Source organism: Mytilus edulis, chromosome 2 (genome assembly GCF_963676685.1).
Source record: "Mytilus edulis chromosome 2, xbMytEdul2.2, whole genome shotgun sequence".
In the NCBI taxonomy this organism is placed as follows: Eukaryota; Metazoa; Mollusca; class Bivalvia; order Mytilida; family Mytilidae; genus Mytilus; species Mytilus edulis.
Window position 1 is genome coordinate 11,864,583 of NC_092345.1, and position 22,437 is coordinate 11,887,019.

At 31.9% G+C, this 22,437-nt stretch overlaps 2 protein-coding genes across 2 annotated transcripts in view; one reads left to right on the forward strand and one right to left on the reverse strand.

The window, feature by feature from the left end:
- The window catches only part of LOC139510138 (ADP-ribosylation factor-like protein 3), an 11,561-nt gene extending 395 nt beyond the window's left edge, over positions 1-11,166 (forward strand). The window contains exons 2-6 of the mRNA XM_071296451.1: positions 2,565-2,708; positions 3,233-3,349; positions 4,158-4,208; positions 4,747-4,932; positions 8,601-11,166. Of these exons, the coding sequence (XP_071152552.1) occupies positions 2,565-2,708; positions 3,233-3,349; positions 4,158-4,208; positions 4,747-4,932; positions 8,601-8,642 (540 nt within the window). The 3' untranslated portion in view covers positions 8,643-11,166. The remainder of the gene's footprint in view (positions 1-2,564; positions 2,709-3,232; positions 3,350-4,157; positions 4,209-4,746; positions 4,933-8,600) is intronic.
- Positions 11,167-14,852: 3,686 nt separating this feature from the next.
- Positions 14,853-21,528, reverse strand: LOC139510139 (tubulin alpha-2/alpha-4 chain-like). The gene is made up of 5 exons (XM_071296452.1): positions 21,402-21,528; positions 17,774-17,996; positions 17,399-17,547; positions 17,053-17,205; positions 14,853-15,870 (listed from the first exon to the last, which is right to left on the reverse strand). Exons 1-5 carry the CDS (start codon positions 21,402-21,404, stop codon positions 15,043-15,045), a joined length of 1,356 nt encoding a protein of 451 aa, XP_071152553.1. The 5' UTR covers positions 21,405-21,528; the 3' UTR covers positions 14,853-15,042.
- Between the last annotated feature and the right edge of the window lie 909 nt (positions 21,529-22,437).

Sequence of the window (22,437 nt, forward strand, 5' to 3'; positions counted from 1 at the left end):
TTTTTCTCTCTGGTGCGTTTTCCTCGATGTATTTTCTTCTATGTGCTTTAAATTTGGTATGCGCTGGTTAAGATTGGGATTGAGGAACAGCAGTATTAAATCTGCCCGTTCTGTCAATGTAATGTGCCACTGTTTGTAATTTGGCTTTTGTCTCTTCTGTGTTCTGTAATGCAGTATTCTAGGACCATGAGAATTGCTATGAGTTCCGCCAGAAGGATGGATCCTCTTTGTGCCACAGGTCTATATAATCTGGCAGCAGGTTTAATGTGTTCAGCATAGATAATTGCACCTGCTCCACAGGGTCCTGGGTTCCCTAAGCATGATCCATCTGTAAACGATATTGCTTGTTCCTGTGAGCAGTCTCCCATGAGTTGGTTAATGGTTTCCTGGCAAATTTCTTGTTGCTCATTTGTCCTCGATTTTGAGTTGCCTAGTCGACTCCAATATAGAGGTTTTGATTGAGTCATTTGAGTTTCTCCCAGTCTGTAGGTAAACTCTGGTTCTATAAGATTGATGTTTATCTTTGTCTGTTTTTCCATTTCTGCTGCTTGGCTTAGTGCTTTGCCCATTGGTGTTGGATACTTGTCATATGCGTCATGTTCTTCATACCTCACAAGTTGCTGTTTGATTGGTTCCTGTGCAGATTTGGATTTAATCTTTGCAATCTCTTTAATGGCTATTTGTTCTAGCCTCAGGTCTATGATAAAACATAAACTGGCCCCCTGTTGTGTTCACTTATCCGTTATCGCTACACTCACAACAGATACGGCCATATTTGACCACAGGATTTAATAATTCGGCAAGACTAGTGCATCATGTGCTATATTTATTATGTATTATACTGATAGGAAATCAAACGATAGATAAGCACATTTATAACCCTACTGAAATCTTAAGGGAATGAAAGATACCGGCTCATTTTGTCAAGAACATGATAACACGCTCGCTGGTCATTTATCTGTCCTTGTGTAGAAAATTGCGAATTAAACATGCTTTTATAGCTACATTGTACAAAAATGTAGCTAAACCTCTCACTTGCATGACATGATTTTCAATTGCAGAATTTAAATATAAAATGTACATCAAACAATAAGGATACTACAGCAGCCTGTTTAGGAGCACAAACACAAATTCCTAATCCAATATTTTGAGCTTAGACATGTACATCATGTACATGTATACATTCTAACTGCTTAATAAAGATCTGATTTTAAATGAGGTACTGAAGAAAATAAAAATCCAACCCCAAACATAACAAGTAGAAAAGGTTAAAAATATCAATTGTGTCACTGAATTAACACTTAAATCAGTAAATATCGAAATCACCTTAAACAGTTGCTGATTTTACTTTTTCTAAAGATAAGTGCAGGAATATTGAGAGTCAGTTACCTGTGATTTTAGAATTTTCAACATGTTCAACTGTCCTTGAATGCTCAAAAAAACGCTGACCACAGTCTATTTCCTTTAAGAAGTCTTTACTTTACTAAACCTCAATTCAAAGCATGCTGCACAATTTATACATGATAATTGCATATATTTTTTTCGAAGGTCTTAAATTAAAAAAAATGGGATTAAAGGTACTGATTATAAATATGAAACCAGTAAACCCAAGATCATCACCCATCACACATTGTGTCTCTTCTTTCTATCAAATTTCTGATGAAACAGTTTACCATGTTTACAAGTTACATGTACATTGTACATGTACATCATTGGCACTTCAAACTCTCAGTTTTAAAATAAGGGCATTTGGAAGAGAGTGTATGTCAGTATGCTATACCTTGCAACACAGTTTGAGATTCATCACTCATCAATTTCCTGGTACCTGTTTTCTAAATATATGACGTTTTTTGTCTCATTTTTTCACAGCTTTCTGAAATTTGTTATCAGGGTTTTTGTCAACTTCCTGATGACCAAATACTTGTTTTATATTTGAAACATACATTTACATGTAATGGCCATGTATAACCCCCCTTCTGTGTAACCCCTGTTTGTCTGTCTAGCCCAATAAATTTGTGTCTTTTTTCTTCAAGAACTACAAATATAAGCTTCCAGAAATTTTGTATTTGGCCTCTGTTAAACCATGTGATGAACTTTCAGATCCATCAATCATCAACTTACTGATTACGAATACTTGCATGTATATACATGTATTCCAAATGTAATGCCCACATACATGTACATGTATGAAACTTTTGAATTTTTCAAGGGGAATACAGATAAGACTCCAAAATTAAGTTTATAATGATAAATTAAAGTGAAATTATTGATTGAATGTTCAGTCTTGATACTGTTGAATATTTTATGAATGTTCATTGATGTCAGACAGGAATCAATTAATTTGTGATCACAAAAACAAATCCATTTCTAACAAAAAGTTCATCTGAGTATAGAGGAATCCCCCTGTCTGTTTATTTGCATTGCAAAGGCAACCCCTGACTTCTTAGAATTCTAGTTTTTTTCATTGATACATTTGTACATGTACATGTAATTCACATTTTGATTATTAAGTTTAATATTTAGTTTGATTATTTAAAACATTTAATTCCATTTATATTTTACAGGGTCTTTTAGATTTGTTACGTAAAATGAAATCAGGAAATGATAAAGAATTACGGATATTACTTTTAGGACTAGATAATGCTGGGAAAACAACCATATTAAAATCATTAGCATCAGAAGATATAAGTCATATAACACCTACACAGGTATGATTATATATAATATTACTTTGTTGTTACAGACACTGCATGTACATTTTTTTTGTACTTAATAAACAATGCTGCAGAATATTTTAAAAGATTCCGATTTTTAAATGAAGACAAAAAATGTATAATTTTGAAATGTTGAAAATACTAAGGAATTCAATCTCAGGCATAGATTACCTTCTAGCTGAAATTGGCCTCACCTTTTGGAATTTTATATCCTTAATGCTCTTAAAGCTCCAACTTCATACATTTGTACTTGATTTGAGCTTTGAATAACATTTTATGATTGGAGCATCACAGATCGGAAATTGGTTTCAGAAATATTGAAATACATTGTATATCTAGATATTAATTTAGTTAAGTGTCAGATGATAAATATTTATGGATAAAAATACATGTACAATTATATAAAGCATGTTATTTTGAAAAGCGAAAAAGTTTCAGTTAAAACTAATACAATGTAATACATACATTGTTGTCTCAGAGAAAGTTCAAGATATGAACTATGATATTTCTTATTTCAGGGATTTAATATAAAATCAGTTCAGTCACCAGGATTCAAACTAAATGTCTGGGATATTGGAGGACAAAGAAGAATTCGACCATACTGGAAAAATTACTTTGAAAATACCGATTTACTTGTATGTACATGTATATATCTTACTACTGTATTCACAAAGGAACTCTCTAGAGTTTTACATTGTTTTACAATATACGAACAATCGAAGAACATGCTTATCTGTATTTTATTGGATATATGGAAATGATTCATCTTGTGTAAAATATTTTTTTAATAGACAATTTTGTAAGTAATAGAAAAGTGATGTTTAAACAGTGGAAACAGTATTATTGGATCAAAGTTATAAACATAGATTCTACATGTACCACTGGAGAGTGTGAGTCACTGTGTTACAATATATTCCTACTTTTAAGTTAAATTTTCTGAGCCTTTTTGAATATTTAAAAAATATTTTCTAGAGTGTAGAAGTATTGTATTGCAAGAAATTCAGTCTGTTTAACAACTGATTTTTAAACAGGACAAAAACTTCTTTTTCAAGTATCTGTAAATAGATTTGTTCTACATGAGATATCATTAGACATGATCACCTTTTCCGTGACTTAACGCATGGAAATTCAGAGAAAGCATGAAAATTTGAAAATATAATAGAAATTAATTAAAGCAATGAACAACTGATATCAAAGAAACCACACATTGATTAAAAAAATAATAAACAGGTCAGGTGATGTTTAAAGAAGAATAAGAAAAACAGGTTTATTGACTCAAATGGATTCAACAACAAATACATGTACTTTTAATATGTTTATTGATATGCTATTATGTTGCCCTTTCTGTAAAGGTTTTGAAATGACATACTGGTAGGCTCTAAATAAGTTTACAAATTTAATCCCTGTATCTTTTATGAGTTTATTGATATACATGTATTGCAGATATATGTAATAGATAGTGCAGATCAGAAAAGATTTGAAGAAACAAGTTTGGTAAGTATTTCTTTCATTGGGTTATATCACAGATTACGCGTACCCGTACATCAATTCTAACTGATTTAAAGAAAATATGAGATAATAATTTGAACATGTACAATGTATGTATTGTATAAGTTTGATAATATATACACAAATTGTTGAGATAGTTTATTTGTTCTTGTTTATGTATGTGTACAGATAAACATTCACATAGACTTCCTATCATTGATGCTCTCAAGTAATCTTTCTTCCTCTGCCAATAAATATAAATATGGCCAAAAATACATCAAATATACAAATGTAATATTCCTGACTTGGAACAAGTAATTCTTTATGTTGAAGGTGACATTGGACACCAGCAATCAATCCTATTAGTGTTACAATGTAAAATTATACAAATAATAATGAAAGAAACATGATATGAAAATATATATAGTTATAATTATATGTCGATAAATTTAATTTAACTTAATAAGTTTATGTCTGTAGCCAGTATTTTAGCTCCTATTCATATCTGATATAATTTCTAGCTGAAAAAATTTTCTCCTTTCAGGAATTAACAGAACTTTTAGAGGAAGATAAGTTAATGGGGGCGCCACTTTTAGTGTTTGCCAACAAACAAGATTTATTATCTGCAGCACCAGCAGATGAAGTAGCTAAAGGTCTGGGGTTAGATGCAATTAGGGATAGAAAATGGCAGATCCAAGCTTGTTCAGCTCTTACAAATGAAGGAGTCAAGGTTTTTATGATTCAGTTATATACCATTCTTAACCATAACCACATGGGGGCTGTAATATTAAGGCCATACTGAACTTTGACTTGTGACTTGGATGGAGAGTTGCCTCATTAGCACTCATACCACATCTTTTTATATATATTTTGTAATGATATTTAAAATTGAAAATAATTTTAATTCAATTACCATATTCTGGCTTGTATAGTTCGCACTGGTACATAGTCAGCACCTCCTTCTCCCCATGAAAGGAGTAGGTCCGGTAAGGGTCGATTTTGGCCTCAAATTTCAGATTCATCCAACGAAAGATTTTGGACACTTTTTTAAAAACTTAAGTGTCTATTTATTTGACTCCATTAGTGTATGTGAAAGATTTAAGTGATTTAGTCCTTAAAAACACTCCGATTCAAGCTCAAATATGAAAAATCTATCATATATGCCAAAAAATGTCACTTTTCAGATGGTTTTTGTCAAAAATGAAAGTGGCCGCATCCGTGTTCATCCTCAACCTTTGTATATTATCATCAAATACAACTTAAATTTCAATATAAAGAATGAATACAAATGCAGTCACTTTCATTTTAGACGGAAACTGTCTAAAATTTAACTAAATGCTATATGCTAGTACCCGATATATGTGCATTGTATTGTAAAAAATAGCCCATATTTATGCAGCAGAAGCATTCTACTTTCCAATTAATAACTAAAAGTTTACATTTTAACAGTTTTGTAAAACTGCTAGATTTTGGGGCCAAAAAGGGGTCTTACTGGACCTTCTCCTTTCAGGTAAAAAAAACTTTTTGTAACTGTTAGAAAAGGTCAAATGAAACTCTGGTAATTTCAAATCGTGTGGCCATTTGCGGTATTTTCTTGGAAAAACCTGTTTTACATCATCAAACAGAAGCTGAAACTGCTTGTAAAGGATTCTAGAACATTTCAGGATAGTTAAAATAAGTCTAAATCACACAAACAACAATATAGAAACTTGTGTATGTTTCAACCGGATGTTTGAAAAGCAAGTGTTAAAGAAGAAAAAAAACGTGAGAGTCGAAATCACTATACAGTCAGGAGTCTACTTCGTCAAAATTATCTCCCCATTACGCCAGTTCATTTTCACAATCGTAGAAATGAAAGCCATTGTAGGGATGACGCGCTACCAATATTGCTCTTGGAAACCGATAAATTTATCCACATTGCACCATTACGATCCTTATATGTCAGTTGTATTTTAATAGACAAATGTATCAACTAGCTAATGAGCATCAGTTAATAATCTTGTCTGCATTGATTCAACTTAAAACTATTGTCTGATCGGTTGTCGGGTGGAATTTTCGAAAATTCATAAACATTTAAAAAAATTCTAATTAAATATTTCGTGGAAGGGCAGACTAGATTTTTTTAGTGTATGAAGCCTATAAACCCTAGTAATCACACACAAAAAATTAGAATTTTTCGAAGATATGCATTTTCATCATCCAACTTGAAAGACTGTCGTCAAGTACTTTCAGTAAAAAAATAGCTATTCGAACAAACCTTCTCTGTTTTTGTGACTCATTAGATAGGTATTTCACTTGACCCATATATTTCATCTTTTAGTACTGTGATTTTTTTGTGTTTGAAGTCAACCTGTAGCTTTAATATATAAAAATGATAGAATCTGAAGCGAGACGATGTATGAAATATTCTTACTTTGTACGATATCAAGACAAAATACTCGACTCAAACACGCCCTAACATCAGGGTTTCCCCTGGGTCAATTGTTTTTTTCGCCACCTCTTTCGCCAAAACAATATATTTTTCGCCACTTTATTATTTTTTTCGCCAAGTAACATAACTATATTTTACGTTTAAAACTTACCCCCCCTCCCCCCCCCCCCCTTTTTCCTTAAATAAGGTGATTTTGCCCCATTGTGTCTATGATTATTCTGTCACTTATTTTAGAGTCTACATTTAATGAATAAACACTAAACATTTACTTTAAAACAACAGATTTTGTTTTTAACATAAAAGGGGGAAATATTCATTGTATTCTAAACAACTTTCTAAATGAGGGGGCCACTATACTTTTAATAATAATTATACAGAAGATATAAGTCCTGGAATACAACAAAATTAATGGACATGTTTTGATTATATAATACCAGTATAGTTCGTAGGGAAAGTTTCTTTAAAAGAAAAATATTGATGTGCCCTTTTGTACTAAGAAGTGGTTTTTACAACAAAACAAAAGCTTTTATCACATGATATTTTGCTTCAAACATGTGCGTCGCAAAGTCGTAAATAAATTCTGTATGTGACATTTAGCGGAAGCCATTTTAACCATATCATTTTGTCAAACAATTCAATCAACACCTTTATTAATTAGTCCTTTGTTGTCGATAGCTATAAAATGCAATCAGCTGATTATTGATTTTCTGTCCAAATCTTAATGAGGTCAAGGTGAATTCCGAGTATTGTCTGATCGGGTAAAGTCCGAGAAACTCGAAAAAAGTAAATAAACAAGATTGAGGAAAATAAATCGTTCTATATATTTCTTTCGCCAAATTCTTTCGCAAATGACGAATTTTTATCGCCACAATTATTATTTTTTCGCAAATTGCGAAAATGGCGACCGCCAGCGGAAACCCTGCCTAACATAAAAAGGCGCACTCGATTTTCTCTTTTCGATACAATTATTACCCATTTTTTTGAATTTTTTCTTCAGTCACATAATGGAAGGGCAGACACGAAAATTACTGAACTAATAGATTGATATGTTTTCCGTCCGTGGTAATTTTTTCATAAAAATCGGAGGTTATGCATTTTCTTCATCCAACTTGAAAGATACCCATGTCGTCGACTTGATATCTAATAGTTCTGCTTAACTATGTACTAGATAAATTGAAAACTTATGCAAATGGTGTTTTTAAAAATAAAACACCTCGTAATTGAGAAGAAAATTGCAATTTTGTTTGTTTCTATTAACTTTTAAAAATTTTGTCACTATAGTAAACAATACAGTAAACATTTATCGCCTTCTCTAACAAAGAGCTTCGATTCTTTTGTTCTATTTCAACCTGGTTTCTGACTGTATAATACAACTTTAAAAAGTAAAACAGTTGAGTCTGTTCCATCCCTATGTGAAACAGTGTTCAATATCTATCACATCAATGTTTGAAGGGTCTTAAGCTAATACAAAACATATTAGTCAGTACGTTTTGTAGTTTACACATCGTAAGCTGGTTTACGGTTGTCTTTTTTTCTTTTTTGTACCGTTTCATTCAAGCATGTACCAGTTTATTTTGAGCAATGCATTGAAAAGAAACGATATATTTGTAATGAAACATTCTTTTTTTAATTTATCAGTATAATTTGATATTGAATAACTTAATATAGATTAGGTAAAATTATTAGTTTGAAAAATTATAAGAGCTCACTCTACAATATCAAGAACAAACATGGCGGAATGTAAACAAACCTAGCTATATTGAATTTTCTCTCTTGTTTTTTGCTTATTGTACTCTATAGGAGTCATCCCTCTCTGGAAGGTCAATTTTGTTGGAGAATAAAACTGCAGACTGTACAAGCCTTTTAAAGGTAAACAAAAATTCATCATCACATTATTAATGTTCAGGACAAAAATAAATTCAAGTTTTCTATCAATTCTGCAAAGTGTGTACTATTTATACTTTCAGGAAGGATTAGACTGGATTGCAAAAACATGTAAGAAGAAATGACGAGAATGATGGTGTAGTATTGTGATAAATTCCGAAAATCCAACATGGAAGGCGTCAACATTTACAAAATCTCTGTGATGGTGACAGGAACAACATCTTTATTTATTATCATTGTATAAGAACTTAGTATGCAATTAATACTCTTCTGTACAAGTTTTCCTCTACAATATTATGGCCTTTTAACAAGAAACAATAAAAAATGTTTATTTCTATGTTTAAGTGAAAAAGTAGTTTTAATTCTTGGCAGTTGTTCCTTTTGAATTTTTAAGAAGATTATTACAAAGTTTTTTTTATGTGAACTTGATTATAACAACTTATCCATGATAAGAATATGTATTGTTTTTCTCATCAGCATGATTTAATTATTTGTTATTGTGAAGATTACATATTATTAATATTTAAAGTCAGTTTGTTATATGTACATATATATGTATTTTTTTCACATAAATTCCCATCAAGTTTATGTGCTCTCTCTTTTTACTCGTCAAGTTTTATTGTTTATTTTCCTCTGCCTTATAGACCTGTCAAGAATAGTAAATTTTTCATACTAATACTGGTATGGGCCATTACATTATTGTTATTTATCAACCTACCATAAATGAGTCATTCCTCTTGCTTCCTAAGTTGCCTTTTTACATATTAGATATTTTAAATGCCTTGGTTGTGTGCAAATATGATGTTGTCTTTTCACCTGCAAAAGATGGGGAGATGAAGTTGTTTCCTCATCTCTACCAACACACACTTTTCAGAACTTAACTTAAGTTGATGGAAAAGTTAAAATTTGAGAATATCTACTTAATAATACAGATGTTTACCACTCCCACCTCCCTGTTAATTGATGATAACAGGAGCATGTAGTGTTACCAAGTTGTTGTCTTGGGTTGTTTTGTTATGATTTGATATTCAGCCAACATGTATGATTGTGATTGTCCTTGCTTCATAACATCAAAAATAAATTTACATTATTAATTTATCAAACTAAATTATTTGAATTACTTCCCCTTTCAACCAAAGATTTAAAATTTTTTAATCCGTCTTTAAATTTTTTTTAGAAAACTAGAAATGAGTGTTGGGACTACAAAATAACCAGTTCTTTTACTTCATAAACAGGTTTGATTTACTATTTTTTTTATTTTAATCTTACATGCTAACTGTCTTGGAGACAAAATCAAGATACGGGGTACATGATTTTTTTACTTATAACACATTTACACATGCATGTATGTTTTTGACTGCATGCATTTAAGAAAGCACATATCAGATAGCATTCCGTCCATTTTTGGGAAATAAATATGTGAATAACTTTTTAGAATAATAATATCATACTCATATTCATCTTAAAATTGTCATTAAAAGCCTGATAAATGATTTCATGATAGATAATTTATAGTTTAAATATAAGTATCTGGTTAAATTTGGTGCACAAAAAGTGATTGGGATCAAATTTAATGGATGAATTAGATGATTTTCATCAATGCACGGCAACAAAATTGATTCTTTAAATCTTGTTATATTTTCCTAAATCTAAAAAAATATCACCACTTTATAACACCATTATAAAATGCACAGTAATTTTCAGAACTCTAGAAGGAGCATACTTTTAGGTCTCTTAGAAAAACACTATGGTAAAATATTTTCTCTCAAAAATGCTATTAACTTAAGTTGTAAATAATTATTATTTATCATTTGTTGCATTATGTTAACATTTAACACAGCATTATAATTTGTAACATGTAGTTTAATTTTCTTCTTCAATTCATGATTAATATAAGATATATGGTAATGGGAAAAAATCATATTTTTCAAAACAGGCTTATCTGAAGGCTTAAATATTTGAAAGTGACCTAATATATATAGTTAAATTTATGTTAATTACCTATTAATAGGAAAAATAGTATGTGCAACATTCCTGCTTGAACTTTTCTCTGATTGCTTTTAATTAATTAAAAGGAACAACTTTTATATGTTAAACCATTATTTTTTTATGCACATAATTTGAAATGATGGTTGCTATTGTTATTGTTTATTGCGTATTCAAGTAATTTAAGGTTGTGAAATCTCTATATTTCTGAATGTTAACATTTGCTTTACCATTGTATGTATCAATTTCTTAGAAACAAAGAATTTGTCTTATTAATTCATTTAAATGAAGGGTGTAGTTAACAGTAGTTACTTCCATTTTAGTTTTATTCTATGATGTCATATAAAATCAAGCTAATCAGAATTACTCTGGAGTTTTTGAAATGTTTTGTTCAAATTAAAATTTTATCTATTTGTTCACCAGCAAATCTTACATTAGATAAAGTGAGCTAACTGAGTTTAAAACAGTTTAGTTGCCATATACTTTAGCCTACCAATTAGTAAAACATCTTTACTATTAATTTGTTAAGGAAGCTTGTATAAGATCTGTAGTTCAGAATTGTGTAGTGTTGTAAGTGTTCCGTCCAAAGTTTTTGTACATCACTTTATATGTGAAGATCTGTGTCAAAATCATGTATCACTGAAAATTAAAATCCATTTTGTATCTGTGTTTTATTGTTTCATTGCCTACTGAGTAATAGTGACACATATGTCAAATGTGGAAAGAACATGATGATGTAGCTTACAATTTGCTTAAATGAGTTGTCAATATCTTTTACTGTTTCAGAGGTGAAGCAATAACAAGAAGAAAAAATCAGCATACAGGGAGATGACTCGCAGGAAAAAGTGTATGGTGAAAGTGAAAGCATAATCACTTCATTATCATGTGCAAAATCTGCTATTCTAAAAAAATATGAACATCAAAAAGTGCGGTTTGATTGATTGCTGTGTATAAGTCACTTTTTCACAATATTGAGCTTTTTTATTGGTGGGAAATCTGGAATGTCCTCTGGTAATACTATTGACAATCCTAATCAATCAAAATTGAAGTCTTAGTGCACCTGCCCCCTGCAGGATTTAATCTCATATGTCTGTCTGGCATGTACCATCTGACCTTGACCTCATTTTATGGTTCACTGGTTAATGTTTAGTTTTTATACGACTGCAAAATATTTTTGGATGGTACAATGGTATGATGTCGTCTGCGTCGCTGTCCAAAGACACATTTGGTTTCTGGACAATAAATTTTAGGTGAATGAATCCTTTGAAATTCAGTATGAAGGTTCAATACCACAAAAGGAAGGTTGCGATTGATTTTGGGGATGATGGTCCCAAGACTTTAGGAATTAGGGGCCCAAAACAAGCATTTTTCTTCTTCAGGATAATAACTTGAGTATAACTTTTTCAATTGCTCTGAAATTGTACCACAATGTTTAATACCACAAAGAGAAGCTTTGGATTCATTTTTGGGATTATGGTGCCAACAGTTTAGGAATTAAGGGGTCAAAAACAAGCATTTTTATAGTTTTTGGACAAAAACTTGTGTTATAGTATATGGATCTCTCTGACATTGTACCACATAGTTCTATGACACAAAAGGAAGGCTAGGATTGATTTTTTTTTGGTCCCATTCTAGCAGGAATTAAGGGCCAAAAACAAGCATTTTTCTAGTTTCCAGACAATGACTTGTGTTTTACTGTATGGATCTCTGTGAAATTGTACAACAAGGTTCCAAATGACAAAAGAAAGGCTGGAATCAAGTGTGGGGGTAATTACTCCAAGGGGAGGTTCAAAAAGTTAGGGGGTTCAATTTTTTTTTTTTCAAAATTTTTCAAATTTCAAAACAAATTTTTGAAAAGTTTCAACAGGAAATATTTATTTGCACATTATTGCCCAATAGATTTGTAAGATCTTAACATTTGTTTTGTGTCAGAAACCTATATTATGTCGAAAATTTGATCACAATCCAGATTCAGACAGTATCAAGCTTCGTATCAGGCTACACTCAGCGAAGCAATTTATTGTGGTATGATCTGTTTCTCAAATACAATAAGCAATTGTTCAGCTATATTTGTTTTATGGAATGATCATAAACATGTCTGTCTGGTTAGTATTATTTCATTGACCTCAATTTCAAGGTTCCTTGGTCAAGTAAAGTTTTTTTGTTTTTGGTCAGTTTCTCAGAAACGTTCGTCCGACGTAAATATAAAATTTCAATCCTGGTATCTATGATGATTTTAATTATGAGCAATAGGGTCAGCTTTATTTGGTGTATGGAATGATTGCAAATTGTAAATGTTTGTCTGATGTGTATTATATGTATTCGACATTGACTTCATTTTCATATATATATAGTACATTGGTCAATGCTAAGTTTTTGGTTTTTTTTTTTGGTCTGTTTTTACCAGATACAATGAGCAATAGATCAAATATATTTGGTGTATGAAATGATTATAAGGTGACCATGTCCATTAAGTTTCTGTGTTTTGGTGTTTCTCAGACACTAAATTTGGTTTAAGGAATGATTGTATGTCGCATGTCTATCTTTCAGGTATCATATGACCTTGACCTCATTTTCATATTGCAGTGGTATATCTGTACTGGTATCAAGATAATTTGTTAAATCACAAAAAAAAATAGGGCAGCAACTACTATTAGGATCCATCCAATGGTTTCGTTCATATTGCCTTTCGTATACCATGAATTGCAGAGTCATTTTAGCTGTTAACACGTTTTTTCTCTATTTTTATAATAGTTCTTGACATAAGTTAGTGAGTGGCAGACACGAAATATTTATCAAAAATTGTAATTTTTAGACTTTAACTCGATAAAGAGTCATCTTAAATATTTGGTCATAAAGACTCTTGTAGATCTTTTATTCTTTATCATTTTTGCTGTTTATAGATTTCTTTATTTGTTATAGATCTTAAAATAGGCAAATACATGAACATTCCTCAAAAATCGTCATTTGAGGAGCATAACTCATTAAGGCAATGGTTTAATATTAGCACTTTTGTAGATTATGAATTCGGATGATAATGTTTGCCACTATAAAAAAAAATTTCCAATCTATTATAATTTTTGGAATATTTTGCAAAAACACTCGATTTCATCAAAAATTGTCATTTAATTTCAATCACTCCTGTAAAAGTTGATGATTATGATAAGAAGAGAAAGTAGGTAGATTGTTTTTGCCCATGTCAGACATTTTCTATCTATAACGATTTCTGAGATATAAAATAATTACTTATGTTCTATTTTAGACATGCATGGTGGCCATATTTGTTGTCTGAACGAATAAAAAAGAAGAGAAAATATAAAAATTCCCTAAGGCTCATTCATAACAAGTTTGGACGAAATTGGTTTAAAATCGTAGTTCTAGAGGTGAAGGAAAACTTTAGCACGTTAGTAGTCTAGTAGAAGGACATTATGACATATAATACACATGCACTTAACCACTGAATCAATCAAGAAATTTCTGATTGGAAAGAAAGCTTTCAAATATTGATCACTATTAGCATGTGTTGCTAAATTTCATGCGAATTTCATTGTAGAAAATTGAAGTCACCTCTTTTGTTGTGTTTAGTTCTTAGCCGACTCTCTCGATTTTACGTCTATATGTCAATTGTGTCAAAAATAATCTGACCTGAGACTACTTTAATGTGTTATAGCAGTCTCAGATCTGGCATTTAGAATAAAAAGAACTATTTTGTCAATTTTACAAATCTTTTACAGAAGCTGATGTCCGCGATTTAAACATAGGAACGGCAAAAATTTTAGTAAGATTAAAATCCCTATACCAATCAATTGCAAAATCTCACCAGTAATACCATGTTTATAATTATGAACGTCAAACGCGAGTTTCGTCTACATAAAACTTCTCAGTGTCACTCTTTCAAACTGTTGAAAGGCCAATTCATATGAAATTTTGAAATTCTGAAAGTTGTTTTCAGTGCTATCTATGACCGCCGGTAGTAAAACCGAGTCCAACCAAAGACTGATTGTCATTGGAAAAAACAACGCAGGAACAATTAAATTTTTAGGATCTTCGAAACAATCTTCGAGTTATAAACTTTCTCAGACACCTGCTTTGTACCAATTTTAGAGTGCAATATAAAACCTCTTAATTCATACAGTTTTTCAGACAACTACATGTTTAACGAACCTTGAATTACTGAACACATCAAAATGATTATTTTTACGGCTGATACACTGTACAAAATAACAATTTCTACCCCGAAATAATTGTCACAATTTTTGCGGTTTATGCAACCTTCAACAACTAAAAAATCACATGCAAAGCGACTGCCCTCCATGAAAGTAAGTTGTTATTTAGAAATGTAACTCTTATTTTCTAATTAGTTTCAATTTTATTTTGTATCGTTTCCCGTAATATCAAAATTCATGATGTACGAAAATGAAGATTGTTGTTAACAGCTTCAAAAGATAAATTGCATTTAAAGAACAAAATTAATATTAGAATGTTATTCAACTTGTATATGGTCGAACAACTTTTAAAAATCAAAATGTGAAGTTTCTCTCAATATTCTTCTTCTCCTTCTTCCTCTTCTCCATCTACAGAATCAACACCAACTTCTTCATAATCCTTCTCCAGAGCTGCCAAATCTTCACGAGCCTCAGAAAATTCTCCTTCTTCCATACCCTCTCCTACATACCAGTGAACAAAGGCACGTTTGGCATACATCAAATCAAACTTGTGGTCAAGACGAGCCCAGGCTTCAGCGACAGCAGTAGTATTACTCAACATACAGACAGCTCTTTGTACTTTAGCTAAATCTCCTCCTGGAACAACAGTGGGTGGCTGGTAGTTGATTCCGACCTTGAATCCAGTTGGGCACCAATCAACGAATTGGATGGTTCTCTTTGTTTTAATAGTGGCTATTGCAGCATTGACATCTTTTGGTACAACATCTCCCCTGTATAACATACAGCAAGCCATGTATTTGCCATGACGTGGATCACATTTCACCATTTGGTTGGCAGGTTCAAAACAGGCATTGGTGATTTCTGCCACCGTCAGTTGTTCATGGTATGCCTTCTCAGCAGAAATAACTGGAGCATAGGTAGCTAAAGGGAAATGAATACGTGGATATGGCACCAAGTTGGTCTGAAACTCTGTAAGATCCACATTCAAAGCACCATCAAAACGAAGTGAGGCAGTAATGGAGCTGACAATCTGACCAATCAGACGGTTCAAGTTGGTATATGTTGGTCTCTCAATGTCAAGGTTACGACGGCAGATGTCATAGATGGCTTCATTATCAACCATAAAAGCACAATCTGAGTGTTCAAGTGTGGTATGAGTTGTCAGAATAGAGTTGTAAGGTTCAACGACTGCAGTGGAAATCTACAGATATTTCAAAAAGAAGTTAATTTACTAGTATACTATATGTCTTATCAATTTGTTATTTTTATTTTTATTTCAACAGCATCAATAAATTTGTCTAACTTCCAGTGGTAAATATTCCATGCAAAATAAACAGCTGCGCCATAAGCGCATGATACGCCTGACGTCTTATGTGGAAGTCTTATGCAATAATCATAAATAGTTTATGAGAAAGTTTTAAGCAATAACCATATATTGTTTTAGAGACACGGCGGGACATGTGAAACCCCCCACCCTGTTTTTTTTTTTACAAAAACTAAATATTACCAAAATAAAATTTTGAATATAAACCAAAAAGTATACAGATCTTTAGATTAATATATCAAAGAAGTGTGTAAAGTTTTAAGCAATAATCATAACTAATTTTTGAGATACAGCGCGACATGTAAAAAATCCTCCCCTGTTTTACAAAATACTCAATAACTCAAAAATAAAATTTTGAATAATCACCAAAAAGTATACAGATCTTTAGATTAATAGAACAAAGAAGTGTGTAAAGTTTTAAGCAATAATCATAAATCGTTTTTGAGATACGGCGCGACATGTAAAAAAAAACCCTCCCCCTTTTTTACAAAATACTCAATAACTCAAAAATGAAATTTTGAATCATCACCAAAAAGTATACAGATATTGAGATTAATATAACTAAGAAGTGTTTAAAGTTTTAAGTCATAACCAAGAATCGTTTTTGAGATACAGTGCGACATGTGAAAAAAACACACCCCTGTTTTAGTTATAAAGTGCCGTAACTCAAAAAGTTTAAATCTTATTTTCACCAAAAAGTATACAGATCATTTGACCATCATAAGAAACAACTATATTAAGTTTCATGAAATTTGGATAAGTCGTTCTCAAGTTACGGTGCGACATGTTTACGCCGGACAGACGGACAGACGGACGGACAGACAGACAGATAGACAGACGGACGGACACCGGACATTTGTATACCATAATACGTCCCGTCAAAATTTTGACGGGCTTATAAAAATCAGGACAAGAACAAATAAACTATATAAATCTATAAAAAGACACATTTCAAGGATCAAACACAACACTTCAACTTAGTAACGTCATCTCCAAACAAAAGTGTTTCGATCACATGCTGTGTTACGAGTCTTACGATATTAATTTAGAATTTGTTACCTGTGGTGCTGGATAGATAGCGAATTCCAGCTTGGATTTCTTTCCATAATCCACAGACAATCTCTCCATCAATAGAGATGTAAATCCTGAACCAGTTCCGCCACCAAAGCTATGGAAAATCAGGAACCCTTGGAGTCCAGTACATTGGTCAGCCTGAAAAATTATATTAAAGATTCAATAGAAACATTAGAAGATATCTCGTTAATTCAACTTATTTCAGATAAATAAAATTACTATAACGTTTAGCAAGTTGCAATCTATTTTTATAAAAAAAAACCATGATTATCTTAAATTAAACGGGGTGAATGAAAAATGTTTATGTTGCATCACCAGAAATCATACATACCAGCTTCCTAAGTCTATCAAGTACCAAGTCTACAATTTCTTTCCCAATGGTGTAATGGCCTCTTGCATAATTATTTGCTGCATCCTCCTTCCCAGTCACTAACTGCTCTGGGTGAAACAGCTGACGATAGGTTCCGGTGCGTACTTCATCTGAAATAATACAGTAAATTTTGTCAACTTTTGTTTAAGATTGCAACATACTTTAGGGGCAAGGTTGTCCTAACATGCCGGGTTTTTATTTTATTTTGCTTTTTTTGTTTGAGGCCACTAACGAACGACCTTATCATTTCGCTATCTTTAGCGTTCATATTTTACATGATCAAATATATACCAATGAAAGTAACTGATACACATATAATTTTCTGTTTCACCTTACCGACAACAGTTGGTTCTAAATCAACAAATACAGCTCTTGGTACATGTTTGCCTGCTCCTGTTTCACTGAAGAAAGTGTTGAAGGAGTCATCACCACCACCAATGGTCTTATCACTTGGCATCTGACCATCAGGCTGGATACCATGTTCAAGACAGTACAACTCCCAGCAGGCATTACCCATCTGGACACCAGCTTGACCAACATGTATAGAGATACATTCCCTCTAAAAGTTAAAAGCTTATTACTATTTAAATTCGATTATATCTTAAAATTACGTGTTTTGTTATACTTGTTATTCTTTGTAATGTCTACTCGTAATAATTGTAATGTCTACTTGTAATGTTTTTTATTAACCAACTAAGTACATTATAGCCGAAAATGACTGTTTATTAAAAATTACATATTTTCTGTAATGGCCCTGTTTTTCTGTAATGGCCCTGTATTAATGCCCAGTTTGTCTGTATTAAGCCCAGTTAGGGTTTTTAATAAAGTTAATAAAATTAAGTTGTAAAGAGTATACTGTGAAAGTACTTTAATTCGTGGGTATCAATTTTCGTGGTTTGAGCCATGTTTACATGTTCGTGGGTTTTTAATTTCGTGGATTTTTAGTTTAAAAAAAAAAAGAATTGAAAAATTAAAGCTTTTAGAAACGAAGGTTACAAATAGTCTGGATTGAAGGAAATTGCAAAGTAAACATTGACCCGTGTAAATCGTAGTGATAACACTAATTAACTCATGATAAAGGGATCAAAAGATTAAAGACCATCAAATGTATTAATTAGGCCATAAACATGTCACATAAAGAAAACAGTAACATAAACAAATGCTACATTATAAACGTATCTTGATTATTGTCAAATAATTCTTATCCAAATCAAGCTCAAGTAATACCTTTTTGTATTTTATTTAGTAACAAGCAACCAACATTAAAGAACCATACAAAGGGATCACTGTTCATTTTATTCACATAACTTCTTTCAACTTAATATCTTGGATATTTGGTATATTTAAAAGCTTTATCATGGTGAAGAACAATTTTTTTTTTCAAACTTTACTTTCATTAAAAGAGTAAGAGGGTACATCAAGTTGGCAGCAACGCATACACTTTTGTTCAGTTGGTTAATAAACGTTTTAAGAAATGGGTGTTTTTATAATGGCCCTGTTAAGTTGCCTCGAACCATTACAGACTTCCTCGACCATTATTACAGACCTTGGACATATAACAGGGCCATTATAAAAACACCCATTCATTAATACTATAGTAATGTCTACATATAAATTAATGTTTATAATGTCTACCTGTAATGTTTTCTATGTTCGCAGGTAATGGTTTGTGATGTCTACCCTTTATGTTATGTTATGTCTGCCTGTTATGTTTTCTATTGTCTATCTTATGTTTGCAATGTCTACGTACCTGTAATGTTTTGTAATGTCTATCTGTAATGTTTTGTTATGTTAACAGGTAATGGTTTGAAGTGTCTACCTTTGATGTTTATAATGTCTACTTGTAATGTTTATAATGTCTACCTGTAATGTTTTTTTTAATATTCACAGGTAAAGGTTTTTAAATGCTTGTAATGTCTACTTGTAATGTTTATAATGTCTTCCTGTAATGGTTTGCTGTGTCTACCTGTAATGTTTATAATGTCTACCTGTAATGCTTGTAATGTCTACTTGTAATGTTTATAATGTCTCCCTGTAATGGTTTGCTGTGTCTACCTGTAATGTTTATAATGTCTACTTGTAATGTTTATAATGTCTACCTGTAATGTTTATAATGTCTACTTGTAATGTTTTGCTGTGTCTGTCTGTAATGTTTTTGCTGTGTCTGTCTGTAATGTTTGTTACAGAAAAAATGAACTAAGTACTAGTACGAGTAGCTACGGTTCCGCATCTATAATACGGGTCAGTCGAGTAAAATAACAATGAAGATGAAACAGATTCTGATATTGTGAACTCTTCATTCACTTGTAAGTATATCCTAGCCTTAACTACAAACAGAAGCTTGCACCTTCAATAACACTACTAGCGGCGAATTTGGGGGAGTTGGGCCTACATAATTATATATAGTTAATGCATAGTCTTTTTCATGTTCTACTCTAAACGCTGTCTACTTTTGGGATCCCTCCTTTTTAAAATGATAGATTCGCCTCATGTTACTGAATTAAATAAATGTTTTTTTATGCTTCAATTATTAAAAGTCGTCATTTCGATATCATCAAAATCACGATCTCCATCCTGATTTTGATGATTTATACTTAATAAAAGTCTTGTATGATAAAACAAAAAGGCTGTGTTCTCTTTGGGGTTCTCAAACATGCTTTATTTACTGATTGCCGGGACTTGTCACAAAATATGGCTTTACCCATAATTTAACAATTAATTTAAAACCAGAGAGGCAACATAATAGTCATGTGAGGCCTGTTAAGTCCAAGGTGGCTATACTTCAAATTAAGATTACTTTTTGCCCACAAAACTTTATAAATTATTTGACTCGAATCCCACCACCCCCCCCCCCCCCCCCCCCCCCCTTTCCTCTCGTCTTGAAAAAAATGTTTAATCTAGTAATCAAGAAAGTATACATGCGAAAATTCGGGAAATTAGACAAAAACGAAAAGATTTTTTTTATGTTGTTAAAAGATCTGCAACCATATACGTGTTGTGTACCTATATGAACCTATAAGATGTAGATACCCATGGGAAATCTTTAAATATCTATGCATTATTAATATCAATTGCTATGGTTGATAACACGAGATAATACTTTGTCTCCATAGTCACAAAGAAACACATATCAATATCAGTCAAACTTTGCAATCGATGCTGTCACGCCAATTTACATCTAAATTACAATTAATTTGGATATGTACTGCGGTTAGTGTAAAGTTGGTAGAGTCTACGAAATGAAGCATTCAAGTGTGCAATCTATAATAGTTGATTTGGGAATGTAATTATAAATGTATAAATAAGGAAACACAATTTGCAATAACATCGCTGCATATATATGAAATATTTCTTTGCATAAAGGTTTTTTTCCTTCTGAATACCTGTTTATGTTCCAGGTTATGTTTTTAAAGATGAGATTGTAGTTGCATTATTTTCTTGAAAAGTAAAATGTAGCCTGAAATATTGCAATTTTTCCTGCAAGTGATAATCTGAAGGTTTTATTGGGCTATTGAGGGAGAAGTTAATTTCTTTCTTTTAAAAGCTAACCAGAAAATACTTGCTTTGGTCTAATGAAGTAGAGAAAAACGTTGTTAAGTAGGTAGTCACTGTGCAAAGTAAACCCGGCCCAAGAAAGATCGATAAATTGTAGTTAAAAAAAATAATAAAGCTAAGATTGCAACAACGATTTGGACATATCACAACCAGATAATCGCAAAAAAACAACATTTCAATTATGTACCAATTCAGTTATTTCTTTGTTGTCTTCATTTCAATTATTTTTCGCTATTTTCCGCTATGTACTAAAGCATAACTACACTAGAAATAACATGTTTTTACTAATTTCTATTTACTATCAACAGTGGTCATGATAAGGATAAGATATCTAAAGCAGTTCTGTCCCTAAGTACCTTCCTTATATATGCTGCATTACATGAAACAAGAATGACATAAAATTACTTACCATTTTGAAAACAATAGTCAGTCAGCTGTGTAAGGAAGGCTGAATGAATTCTTAATGATGTCCGCTTAGTTAAATCATTCACCTTTATACCTGCATCACCTGGTCGCTATAGTAACTGATAATCAAATAACAGCCTATTTATCATTTAATGGAGAATTTTATTTTAAGATGAATATCGGGTTGAATTATGCATGATCAGAGGTCACACTGCGATACAATTCGACATAACACACCACAACACAACACTACCTGTAAAACCAATCATTGATTGGGAAAATAATCGATTATCAATATCGAGAGGCAGACATGTATTAATATTCCGAAGTATTTCTAATGGTTCCGTAAAACAAGTAATCGTTACTCCCCGTCAAACCGGTGTTATAATAATAATATAAATGGAAGTACAAAACAAAGTCTGGGATGCAAGGGGTCATTTGCCTCCCCTCCCTCATCATCGACAATATGTGCACTAAAAAGACGGTTTAAATAATGAACAAGCTGAATACTTTTTGAAAATACTTGCTCGAAAGTTTGGTCAGAAAAAATACAAAACAATCTTTATTTTTTGGGGAAGAACGGAAATTTATCCATGTAAATTTTTCCATACCATATTGTTTAAGAACAGTTTTTTTTATATTTTATAAGCCTTTCATAGTTTGGTACTATACACTCAGATGATTTTATCCTACATAACCGCCGTATATCAATGATCTAAATTATTGAGTTCTAGTGAGGAACTTTATAGAAAAATGGTCAGTCACAAAAATAAAACTAACTATACCATCAATAAGATATAGAATGGAAAAAGGAAATATGTTAAAGAACCAATAAACCGACCAAAGAGTAAAAAGACAGCCGAAGCCCATCAATGGGTCTTCAACACAACGAGAAAATCCCGCACCTGGTGGCAGACTTCAGCTGGCCTATAAACAAAAAATGTATACTACGGTTTAGTGAAAATGGACGGTCATACTAAACTCCTTCGGTTCGGCATATTGAAAATAAATTTTGGACACATATTTTAAAAACATGTTAA